The sequence below is a fragment of the Urocampus carinirostris genome, chromosome 14 (genome assembly GCF_059441175.1).
Source record: "Urocampus carinirostris isolate Australia breed hairy pipefish chromosome 14, RoL_Ucar_1.0, whole genome shotgun sequence".
Taxonomy (NCBI): Eukaryota; Metazoa; Chordata; class Actinopteri; order Syngnathiformes; family Syngnathidae; genus Urocampus; species Urocampus carinirostris.
Window position 1 is genome coordinate 28,996,203 of NC_142362.1, and position 12,446 is coordinate 29,008,648.

The 12,446-nt window shown below is 39.3% G+C and overlaps 1 protein-coding gene across 1 annotated transcript in view; it reads right to left on the reverse strand.

Moving 5' to 3' along the window:
- The window catches only part of LOC148353126 (follistatin-related protein 1-like), a 41,408-nt gene that overhangs the window by 18,986 nt on the left and 9,976 nt on the right, over positions 1–12,446 (reverse strand). Inside the window, exons 3-6 of the mRNA XM_088352264.1 lie at positions 3,836–3,937; positions 3,630–3,759; positions 538–570; positions 264–394 (exon numbers count right to left, since the gene is read on the reverse strand). Coding sequence (XP_088208390.1) covers positions 264–394; positions 538–570; positions 3,630–3,759; positions 3,836–3,937 — 396 coding nt within the window. The remainder of the gene's footprint in view (positions 1–263; positions 395–537; positions 571–3,629; positions 3,760–3,835; positions 3,938–12,446) is intronic.

Sequence of the window (12,446 nt, forward strand, 5' to 3'; positions counted from 1 at the left end):
CACAGTCGGTCTGAAGATTTTGTTGACATGATGGCATTTAGATAAACTTTAAATTTTAAAAAAGGTTTTCGCATATGTAATGAACAGTTTTGACCGCAACATTAATGTTGCAAAGGCAGACACAAGCAGAAAAGGGGCGGGGCGACTGTTTTGCCAATTAGAATTTTGAACACAATGCACGAAAAAAAATCGCAGTCTCGAAACCGCGAAAACTAATCTGCGATACATTAAGGGATTACTGTATTCCCCTTTGGATGGCCCACCTTGAAGTACTTGAGCAGGATGTCGGAGAAGTTGGAGCCCTTTACAAACCATCCATCTGGGATGACCTCGGTCTGCAGCCACTGGATCACACGGCTCCTCAGCTCATTGCGGTCTGCAGCATAACACACCACTGCAGAACCAGAAACATTGTATTAGTTCACATTTATGAATAAATCATTATGCATAGTCAATAATCCTTGTCTAGAACCTTTGGGTAATAAACCTAAGAACAGCCACACCAAGCATGTAAATCTGAAGTGGCCTATCACATACCTGGGCTGGCAGCTGCCTGACTGTTCTTTTTCTCTAAAAGATAAGAAAAAAAAACACAAAGAACCATGTTAAGTTAAAATCAGAGCACTGTCTTTAATTTCAGTATTGCGTTGTTTTGCAAAAGGACTTTAATGAGGACAGGGTGACATAACTGGCCTTCACAAGGAAATTCTGTGCCACAGCTCAGATCGACATCCAAGCTATCAGTAGAGTAAATAGAACTTTTTAGAGGGCAAGCAGATAAAGTTCACTTCTGAGCTGGTAAGATATAAGTGCATCTAAATAACAGTCCAATGAAAATTAAGTGTTATAACATTAAGCAGCAACAGAATTACAAAATAAGTTGATAAATAAGATATAAATATCAATTTCTCTAGACATATATCAGGACCAGAACGGAAACAGGACCCACTCGTGTAATGTTTCTCACAAGTTTTATTAGAAGAAAGGGAGGGGGTTGCACCCACGATCCAGGGATTGCTGGACGCGGGAAGCAGGTCGCTCTGAACGCGGAAGTGGGACTTCCGTGGCGAGCGATGGCGGTGTCGGGAATGGAAAAAAAAAAACGGGTTAATAGCCGGGATAGAAGAGCAAAAAACGTGGTCGGGATCGGAAACAAGCCGAAAGCCAGGAGAAGAGAGTAGACGTGGTCGAGATAAAAAAACGGATCATTATTCGGGACGGGAGAACATACGTGGTCGTGATCAAAACAGGTTGTAATCCGGGACAGGAGAGCAGACGTAGTCGAGATCAAAACAGATCGTAGCGGGAGACAAACAGGAGCAAAAAACAGGACAAAAAAAAAGGGCTTGCCGTGTAAAAACAGAGATTCCCAGACGAACCGACAAGAGGGGACTGACAGGACAGAGTTTAAATACTGACAGGGAACCAATCTGTCAACAAGCTGCAGCTGGCGCCACACAGGCGGGGCCAACTGGGCGCCATGGCAACCGTGACAACATATGCAAGATAAAAAGGGTTTTCAAAGAGTTGATATCCTTTGAGAAGTAAATATTACATAAAGAACATGATCAAGGCAAAAAGTATTAACGTTAAAAAATCATAACATTTATTCTTAAAAATCTGTAAGGCGCTAACCTGCTTATTAGGGGTATTGGGGTTTCAGTGTCTTATCCAAGGACACTTCGGCATGTAACACGGACAAGCCGGGATTCGAACTGGGATCCCTTAATCCTAAAACGATCGCTCTACCTCCTGAGCTACTGCCGCCTCAATGATGAATTATTGATATTCAAATGATATAACATTTTTTGATACACCTTTTGTATTTTTCAGACTCTTGTGTGCTTGTTTCGGGTGATGATTTCCCTGGAGTCTTTAACTCCTTGTTTTAAGGGACCTGTAGTACTTAATAGGGGGCAGCAGGTCATAGAGGTAGCGACCGGGTGGAGAGGAGTCCTTTGTAATGTTGTTGGCTCTGCAGGCACTAACAACTAGGTCAGTCTCCAAGTACTATCTTGTAAATATTGTTGCCTATTTATGCCTATCATTTTCTTTGCTACGTGCTTTTCCTAGAGTGCCATGTCTAATCTCGTTGTAGTCACATTGTTATCAATGACAATAAAGACAATTCTAATTCTAAATTTAAAAGGGAAAGACAGCAAGTGAGCTTTGCTGAGTTACAGCGGCATCTGCTGGTGGTTTTTGTGAGGTACTAACATTTGGACTCATGAGATAAACTAACTTTAACTAACATTTTATTTTTTTCATGTTCTGATGCTCTCTTATGATTTAAAAAAAATTATATTGTACTTTTAAATCAAATCAAAGCGGCGCTGCCACGAGCGGCTGCCTTTTCCAGCAGCTGCCCTGTTGTTTTATTGTTTGCTCCTATCTTCGGTGTTTTTTCTTCCCGTTTTGACAACTACACTATGGATTACTTCTATCCTATGGACATGGGTTTTAACGCACAAGAAATGCGTGCCCTTAAGAATTCTCGTGCCGGCGTGATGAAGGGGCCCATCGTGGAGGGAAAGCCGGAGCTAGCGAAGCGGCTAGCGGCGTTATAAGGCTTCGTTACCATTCGTAATCATGGTAAATGCGAACTCACGACCAAATAAGATCATCGAGTGCTTTTGGAAAACATCGAAGCACACAGGGAGCGCAGTTGCTGTGTTTTGCGGAAACGTGGCTCACGTTTAGCATTCCGGACGCTAACGTGTAGCCACCCGGAGCTACCCGGAGCAATCCGGCTTCAACGCCGCTAAACAGAGACACGAAAGCCGGGGGGAATCGGAGAGAAGGCGGACGGACTTGCTAACACGAGGTGGTGTATCCCTGGATTTTCGCAAAGAAAAGTTCTCCACCTGCCGCAGGGATGTCGAATTTTTGGACTGGCGCGACGTCATCCACTTCGCTACAAGCACCCCTCGGGCATCATGTTCATCTGTTAATAAACAACAGGGTAGACTGCTGGAAGTGTGAATTTCCCTACGGGGATGAATAAAGTATCTATCTATCTATCTATCTATCTATCTATCTATCTATCTTTTGCGACGCTTGTAAGACTTAACAAAGCTGTACCTGCAGTCACGACACGTCTTTGTTGCAACGTGCGCTCGCTCTTACTGCCAGAACGACCGAATTACTTCCCACACTACCCTTATCAGAATCTCGTGCACTTCGTAATGACTTTGCAAATCTTGCAAATGACTCCTGTATTCTGTCCATCCAAGTTGACAATAATAAAATCAACAATTAGGTACCATGAATAAAAATAGTGTGATGATAAGATAACACCCAAAACCTTTTCATTTGTCGTTTGTATCCCTACTGGTCTATAATCTGGGACACGCCAAGTTCTTTGTTGCATTCCTTTTGCATCCAATATTAAACAATTGTATGCAATAGTAATCGATGATATATTTCGGCAGCTCACTCAATGGGCAAATGAGGCACATTTTTAATATTTGTGCATCTCTAGCCCTTGCAGTGGTTTAAAATCTGTGTGTCTTGTACTCCGGGGAGCCTTATATTGGACGTACAGTGGCACCTCTACGTACGCCTGATAATTTGGTATGCCTTATAGTGCAAAAAAATACTGTAGTTTAATTGGAAACATCAAAACATACCCAGGCAGTGTCCGTCATAGGCCACCTGGATCTTCATTCCACTCAGACATGCATCCCTATGCAGCTCACAGTGGTTTCTGTATGTTTTACCGTTGCTTCCACATACTGACCGCTTGTGGGTCTTACAGCTCTGGAAGGACAATAAAAACAAGGGACTTGCATTGGAAAACATGATGCAGAAACCTTTTTCCCACCTCATTACTTACCTCTATGCACAGACAGCTGGGCTCCCCCTTCTCACTTACGGAACATTCACGGCCTGCCCCGCAGAAAACATTTGCACACACTTTGCTCTTGCTCTGCAACTCCTAAAATAAAAGAGGATATCATTTAGGGTACACATTTGCATTTCCAATCATGTGAAATGTTTCAAAGACATAATTCAGATTCAGATTCAGATTCAGATTTACTTTATTGTCATTCGTGTACACGTGTACACTGTAACCCCTAAATTAGACAGGGATATTTGCACAAAAAGGATTATGGAATACAAGGGTGTCATACTCATTTTAGCTCAAGAGCCACAGTTAGAAAAACATTTTCTTGAGGACCACTGGTAAATTAATAGCAATTGGTCCTTAGTTGGAGGGCTGGGGTTCTTTTCAGAGGCTCAAAACTAAAGTATGATCTGGCTATAAAACGATTATTCATGTTCTTTTTTCCTTTATGTTTTACCTTCACTAAGATTTAATTTCTTGTAGTGTTTGTCAAATGTGAATTAGTAAAAAAAAAAGAAGAAGCAAAACAACAATAGAATGAATGAATGAATTATTTTTTTTCTATTTTGTGAAAATGTATGCAGACTGGAAAGTGACACATATAGCACACTAATTCAAATGATTGTTGATGATTGAAAAGTACTTTGCCTTTTTATTTTTTTAATGAAAATATTTACCTGAATATAGGAACTTTGCTGTCAGATTTAATGTATGTGATAGAAAGGAGTTAAAGCTTATTTAAACTTCTACAAAGACACCCAGGTGCTTTTTGTTAAAAGTATTCTCCCCATTGCCTAAAACAGTGCATCAATGACTTATTTTGAATTAAAAAAGACACCTGGATGGGTTTGCTCAATGTTCTCTGGTTGATAAATGATAGTCAGCAAATACAGCTACAGTAGATGCTTTGGGAGTGGCACCTGGCTTTACTGACATCCATTGGACATATTTAAAACTGCAAGTCATTGTTTGATGCTCATTTTTATCTTGTGCTTCTCTCAGCATTGCTGCATTTTGCCCGTGGGCCATGATTTTGCCACATGTGATGTAAAAGGTAAAGCTCTATCTCTGGGGATAATTTTTTCAATCGGGAACCATAACCACCTCAATTGTACTACTCCAACATTACAGCTTGAATCTTGTTATGCATTGACCATAAATCTGTGCAGAGAAAAATCACAAAATCTGTGCAACAGAAAGGCAAATATGCATGGTCAGAGTCCCTCCTCTAGGTGGCAATACATCTCATGGCTTGACAGCAACTGCTTGAACTCTGGGTTATTATTCAGACCCAGCTTTAACAAATTAGTCGGAAAATCTGATGGAATTGAGTGTTGACGCACAAACAGGATAGGAACCGCAGCATTTCAAGTTTGTTTATTTCACCATGACGTATTTTATTTCTTTTGTCTTTGGCTGTTGGCTTGTTTAGTGTGTCACCCCATGACCCCTCCTCTATGAAATACACCCAATTTCAAGCAGCAAACACAGACGGTTTTACAACCTTTAATACCTTCTCCATTTTTGCGTGCCTTTGTCTCGGCCTCAGTGTATTGTTGTCGGTGTGAATACGTGTACAGGGTGTCGCCACATCTGGAGTGACGTGTGTGTTTTTCTTTGGGCCTGTTCCCATACAATTTAGCCCCCTACCCTCCTCCCCCTCTAAGGCGCCATTTCCTGTAATGAGAGTGAGGCAGAAAGAAGTTGGCCTTTCCTCTGCTCGAGCACACGTGAGCTGGCGGTCCACATTCACGGGCTGTTATGCGGAGTCAAACAAGGGCTGGATTCTTGGAGTCTCACATAAGCTCAACAGTAATTGAATGTAACAAGATGGATAATGGGTTGGGTGCAGCTTGAAGTCACATGCAATAGTGGAGCAGATTTGAACCTAAAAGTTGTGAAAGGAGCTTGAGGGAAACGGTGGTTCAATTCTATGCATGATTTAAAGCTCACACACATAATAATCCGATGTTAGGGGGGAAATCTTCAAAGTGATTTCTTTGGCCTCAAGCTTGCAATTGGTTACTTGGACTGAAACTACCACATTGAATTTTGTATGAGCTCTGCAAACGACTGCTCTATACTGTCCATCCAAGTGCAACCAGAAGACAACCCTGACATTTTAACTAATGAATGCAGAACAACATAGACAGGCAATATTTCCTCCTTTACAGGCCGAGCCAATTGGGTTGTTGCTATGGTGAGAGTGGAATCGAGAGGAGACCACAAGTGGCAATCGAAAAAGAGCCTCATAATGAGATCACGGCAGAATGCGTTTGTTTCGATCTTATCATCGTAACCTTCCTGTCACAGTACATTATTCCAACATGTTCAGGTGGTGTGTCTGAATATATTTGGAGTGTGTTACAGTACACCAGTCAATTAGGTCCAGAATAGGTTAATAAAGGGACCATTAAAAACATCTTTGGTAACACATCCTCTTACAATTGGTGAATACATTAACCCTATTTTCACGACTATATAAGGACAAATAAAAGTATTAGATTTTCTTAAAAATATGCGGCGGGCCCGAAAGTGCTGTGCACCCTGTGTGTGTGTTGTTGTTGTTGTAAGGCGTACATAGTATCAGATTAGAACTTTAAAGGGGAAAGTGTGGGCGTTGATTGTATAGGAACAAGAATTAGGGTTTGTACACTGATGTGAATAATGTATTTTGCAAACATACAAATATATCTGTGATTTACATATGCAGTTTTTCTATCTATCTATCTACCTTGGTCATATCCCTCAAAAGGGGTGACCGACAACAAGACAAACACATACAATAACAATGAAAATAAAAAGGAAAAAAATAGCAAAAAAACACCCCAAAATTTTTGGGACCATGGCCAACCCAATTGCCCAAACACCCAAATAAGTTAGGCACCTCGGCACCTAAGTTGGTCATGCTTTCGTCCCTCCAGATGAAACGGGACACCAGAAAGCAGCCATGTCACTCGGGTCAGGGTGACACAACACACTCTTTTGTTCAACAGCAGGGCCGGACAGCTTTCACTGGTTTACCCCTGCCGCATCATTCGGGTGCCCAGCCCATCCTTAAGACACGTCCACAATCCCACTATCCTTTCACAACACCTCTCCACTCCTTCCAATCACCAACAAGAGCTCTAGCTTCCATTATATTTAGACCTCTTTCCTGCACTCATAACACCATCCATCCACGTCAATCGCGGCCATCCTCTTGGTCTCCTAAAATTAATCAAGACATGATTTTTAGGACCTTGATTAAACTCCGAATATAATTATTTTTGAGACAAATCTCTCCCTTTATAGGTGTTGGGTAAAACTGAGTAAAAAGTAGCTTACATTTTCAGTTAGAAGGAGTTCCTTCAATAAGAATTTACCACTGGGAAACACTGGCCTAATTTTCTTGCGTGGCCCAAAATAATAATCCATAATTGATACGTAACCCTTGCACTAGTACACAATTCATAATGCCTTGTTCAGGTGTAGCATGTTCCTGTCGTCTTGGACGTAAATTTTAGAGGGCGATGACGCTGATGATAAACTTGAGAAAAACATGATTAAAAGTTGTAAAAAGACTCTAGAATCAATATAACACAAAACAGCCATGACACACATCTTTCCCATTTTTCTGTGTTCATCAGACAATTCATATTTCTGTGCCTGAATGTCCATCTTATTCATCTTACATGACAAAGTTAAAAATGGCTCTAAAATTATATACGTACCGGTATATAAAAATTTGTTTTTTAGTTTAAAACTGTACTACTGATATGTAAAATAAGAAATAAATCAATATTCATCACACAAAGAAGACCTCCAAGACTAAACAAAATGCTGCATAATTTGAACTGTAGAATTTACTCTTGTGCAGTTAAACAGAAAAGGAGCCATAATACCCAAGATAATATATAGTGCCCAAAACCTTTATGGCTGCTTTATTTTCCTCACCATCCTAATAATATAAAAAGTAAAGACAATTTCTGCACTACTCATATGTAAAATTCAATAATCATTTATTAAAGGTGAGTGCACAAAATACAACCTTATCTGTGCTCGAAAGTATTGGTAGGACTTTGAATAATTGAGTTAACCTAGAGTAGAAACAGCATAGATCACGTAGTATATCTACAATAAAGACTTGCATACTGTAATACTGTGTACAAAATACTGACATATGTTTTTTTCAAGTCCGATATTGTTTGTTAGTATTCAAAAAAGCAATAATGAATATTTGGAGGCAGGAGCAGATTTTATTCCCACAAAATGGGGTAATACTCATATCAAAATAAAATTCATTTATACAAACGCAAGGCTACATAATAAGGCAATTTCAACTAGTCAGTGAGGAGGATTACAACTTTTAATCCATTTGTAACAATAAACCACTAAAGACACATTTATTTTAAGAAAGGCTCATCAATTTTAAAAGAGATTCTCTGCAAAATGTTTTATTAAAAATCTGGTATTAAAAGGTTTAATGCAACTTTAGCATACTCAGACCGAGCAAAAAACAAGCTGCTGATAACTTGTGACTAAATTGCTTATATGCCACTATTATATAGTGAGTACAATGTTTTGAATCATCAGCAATTGCTTTGGGTAATTCAAATTCAACACATAAATTCCTAACATTGATTTAATTATTTAGCAACACTTAAAAATTCTCTATTTTTAAAATGCCAAGATATTTCATTCAACTACTTTTCTTCCATCTTAGCATTGTTCCCACATATAAGACTTTGTTGTCCCCAGTTCAATGACTTTTTAAAATGTCTTTAACACAATAAAACAAATACAAGTTTAGTAGGATATTCATTCACCTAAATGTTGTTTCTAAGAAGCTAACTTACATGGCCTCTCTATGTTTTATTCCCATCTTCCTATGTTTTGGGACCGAGTGCCAGTGGACCGAAACCAGATTATTCTTTTTAATGGAAGGAAAATAAAGGGAAAGTGGGAGTGGTGATAAAAGATGACGAGGTTAGAGGGAGATGGAGAAGACAATGCTGGTAGAATTGAAAATTTTCTCTGCCACGATTGACATCAAATGCATTTTTAAATCCTCTTTCTTGTGTTTACTGATAGAAAAAAAATACCATATCAGCAGGGCACTCGATAATGACATTTCACATTGACATTGTGTGCTTGTATGTGTACATTTAGGCTGTTGCTCAAAAGCGTGTGCATATCTTTGCTATGCTTTGGTGAGTTACTGTAGAAGGTCAATCGATAGCACTCAAGGACCGATGTCACTCACACGCCAATTAGGATCAATTCCCATAAATGCCCTTTTCTCGTTAGAAAGGGGAAAATCCATTGATTTATTCGGGATCAACATTTGTACACCCATTTAAAGCACCCTTTAAGGACATTCCAAAGCCGAATTTTCAATTTCTCTAGTGCTATTGAAAGAAGAAATCCGGTGTGAATCATGTATTTTGCAGCACCACAAATATATCTGCAATTTACACGTGCAATTTTTAATGTCGTGAGTGCATTTATCAAGACATATGATTTTTAGATTTTGAGTAAATAGTGAATATAGTAGTTATATGCAGCTTACATTTTCAGTTGCAGAAAGTTCTTGACTTTCCACAGCAATTTACCACTGGGAAACTCTAGCTTAATCTTTTTGAACGGCCCATAACAAATGTCCATTGCTGCATGGCTCTAAAATGTCAATAATTGATACATAATCCTTGGACCAATACACATTTCATAGCCCCTTGTTTAGGTGTAGTATGCACCTGTCCTCTTGGGCACGACCCGTATGGGGAGATGACGCTTTATGGGACAATGCCAGGCAAACTAATGCCAGTTGCTGTTAATCACAAGGGAAACGGTAATGCAATGACAAAGCGAAGCCACCATAGAGCAGTGTCAGCATCATTTTTAAGCAGCTTTGTTCAGAAATATGGAGTCAATTTCAGTTATTGACAAGCACCTAATCTAAACACAACATTAAAATTTAAGCATTTTAAGGATCACAAGCACCTGTACAGCCGTTTGTATGTAAATGGGGTTTGGGGGTTTTTAAGGGTTATTGATCTATCTTCGTTATTCATTATCCATTATCCGTTATCGGTCAGTTCATAATACGCTACAAAGCCTAGGAGCCGGGACACTTACTCTCAGCCAAAAGGCCAAGCTAAGGCCAGATTAAGGTCCTAGCAATGAAGCGAATGATCTCATCCAAAATGCCTGAACCAAAAACGACATTCAATATTGTAGTTGTATTCAACAACGTATTAATCCAGTCTGGAACCCGTTTGACACAAAGAGCCATAAAAGCAAAAATATTTTGATTTATTTTCTGCTATTCGCTACCGCCAGTTTCCCAAATGTAAATGAATTTGCTATCGCTTCAAATCTACCTGGCAGCCAGTGTACATTCAAGCTCCCAGCATGCTCTTCATGTCACCGTCACAGTTCAGAGTTCACAGATGAGGAGGAGGAGAGTTTCCAGCAAGACACAGCCATCATTCAATCAGCCCAGATTAAACACATTTTAGCAACATTCCTTGAAGTCTCGGAATTTGTGGAAAGGAATCACCCGGAAAAAGTGTTGACAAGTCGGGCTATTGCTACGTCTGCCTCGCGTATTTCCGACAGAATGTCAAAAGCAGACTTCAGTGGATCAGTTTTTAAATCAATGTGAGGCAAAAAGGTACATTAATATTTTTATTATTTCTTTCATTCTTCTTTTTTAACATTATCTGATTGTTGTTTTATGTTCATTGTGCGATAATCTAATTTCAACTTGTATTTGTTTCGTTTTCTGATGTTTTTTATGATTTATCAAAAAAACTATCGTACTGTAGTTCTGCGAGGCTTGGAACGGATCAGCGCATTAACGTAGAAAAATGTGTCTCTACTTAAAAATGTCATTTGTTCTGGGAGTCGCTTTGTCACCTAAACACTTTGTATATGGCTTGCAAGTCATAGGTTCCCAACCCCTGGTTTAAAGCTACATAAGTATGAACTAAATTGAGCAGTTGAAGATTAAAAGGTGAGCATTAATGGGAGAATTTGGGAGTAGAATACATTCCTGAGCAATGTTGTGCCTCAGTTGGGGCCTGACCTGGTTCGTCTGGAGCCAAAATCTCATCTGTATCTAGGTCAGAGTTTCGCCCCTGATCGCCCCTTCTCCAGCATTTCCTGCCATTCCTTTGTCTCTCCAACATTTGAACATTAGTTTAGGAGGGAGTGGTTCTATTTTACTCAAAATAAATAACACTCTTGCTCAGTATGAACTAGTTGCCTACTGAAAATGATGTACAAACTTGTGACTAGTTCCAGATGTGGAGGGAGAAGCGTCACAAGCGAACAATTTTTAATCAGTTACTGACTGCAGTCATTAAAACTGGGGCATTTACCCTCGATAATTAAAAAAAAGCTTTGGATGTTGCCTTCTTCATGAGTCTAAAGCAGTCTATCCATCTCAGATTAGACGTCAGTTATAGCTCTCTTGGCTGACTTTATAAGGACAAAAAAAAATGACACAATGTAACTCTTGGTTTGATGTCCTTAACTTAAAATAATGAGGACGAAGACAAACAGCCAAGTTAAACAGCTAGAGTGGTCTTTCTGATTATCTTACAGAGGGAAAGAGCTGAGATAAACACAGCAGCAGTACCTAAAGTATCTAGAGGATTCCTCAGTTTTTACACACATCTTGCTTATTTGTCTTCAGCCAGCTTATTCAGTGTGAAAGGAATGCATCAATGATGTCACCCCAGTCTGCACTCTCTTATATTCCACCCACCAGCCCACATTTTCAAGACATTGTAAAGTTAATTTGAAGGCAGAGAAAGAGGGCAATAAATTAAAGTTCAGACAAAATCAAAGATAAAGAAGGTCAACACCTGGGCTAAGTCCTATATGCTTGCAATTTAATTAAAACCCCAAAAATGAATTGCAGGGGAAAAAGGGAGTCCCCCTGTCACGTGACCTAAATCCATCATATGAACAACTCATCTCACTTTAGCACTGATAAGTATCTATCTAATGTGTTTTTCAGTATTTTAGATATCCATTATCTAACGTTCTTAGCATTTTTTTCTTCATGAAGAATGGTTATAGGGAGGCTCTGCTCTTAAACTCAATCCAAAACAATCACCAACTTCCCTCTACTCCTCTCCGCTTCCTTGAAATTAGGTCCTTATCAGGGTTTAAAGTTGAAAACAGTACATAACATGCATTTAACCTGAACCTTAGTCATACAAACTTTTAAGATTACGCTTCTTGGGACATCTCTAAGCCTTTAGTGATCACTCCAATACTGCCATAGTTGATCATGCAGTCAAATCTCCACTGTCTGGTCTTCACATTAATTGGGCAACAGAGGACATAATCTATCAAGAAGAATTTTGCACTTCATAGGTTTTTCCTTTAACAATAAAACAAAACTAAAAATGGAGCTTGCTAGTACACTGTGTTTTACAAATTTAACTTTCACCAGGAAGATGGGGGAACAGCAGTCTTTAAACATTAATTAGTACACATTTTCTTCTTAACCTCTCAAAGGATAGCGTTTAGTTGAACCATTCAATACAATTTGGCTGCCTTCCAAGTTTAATTACACACATTGTTTGTATTGGTTATGATTCAA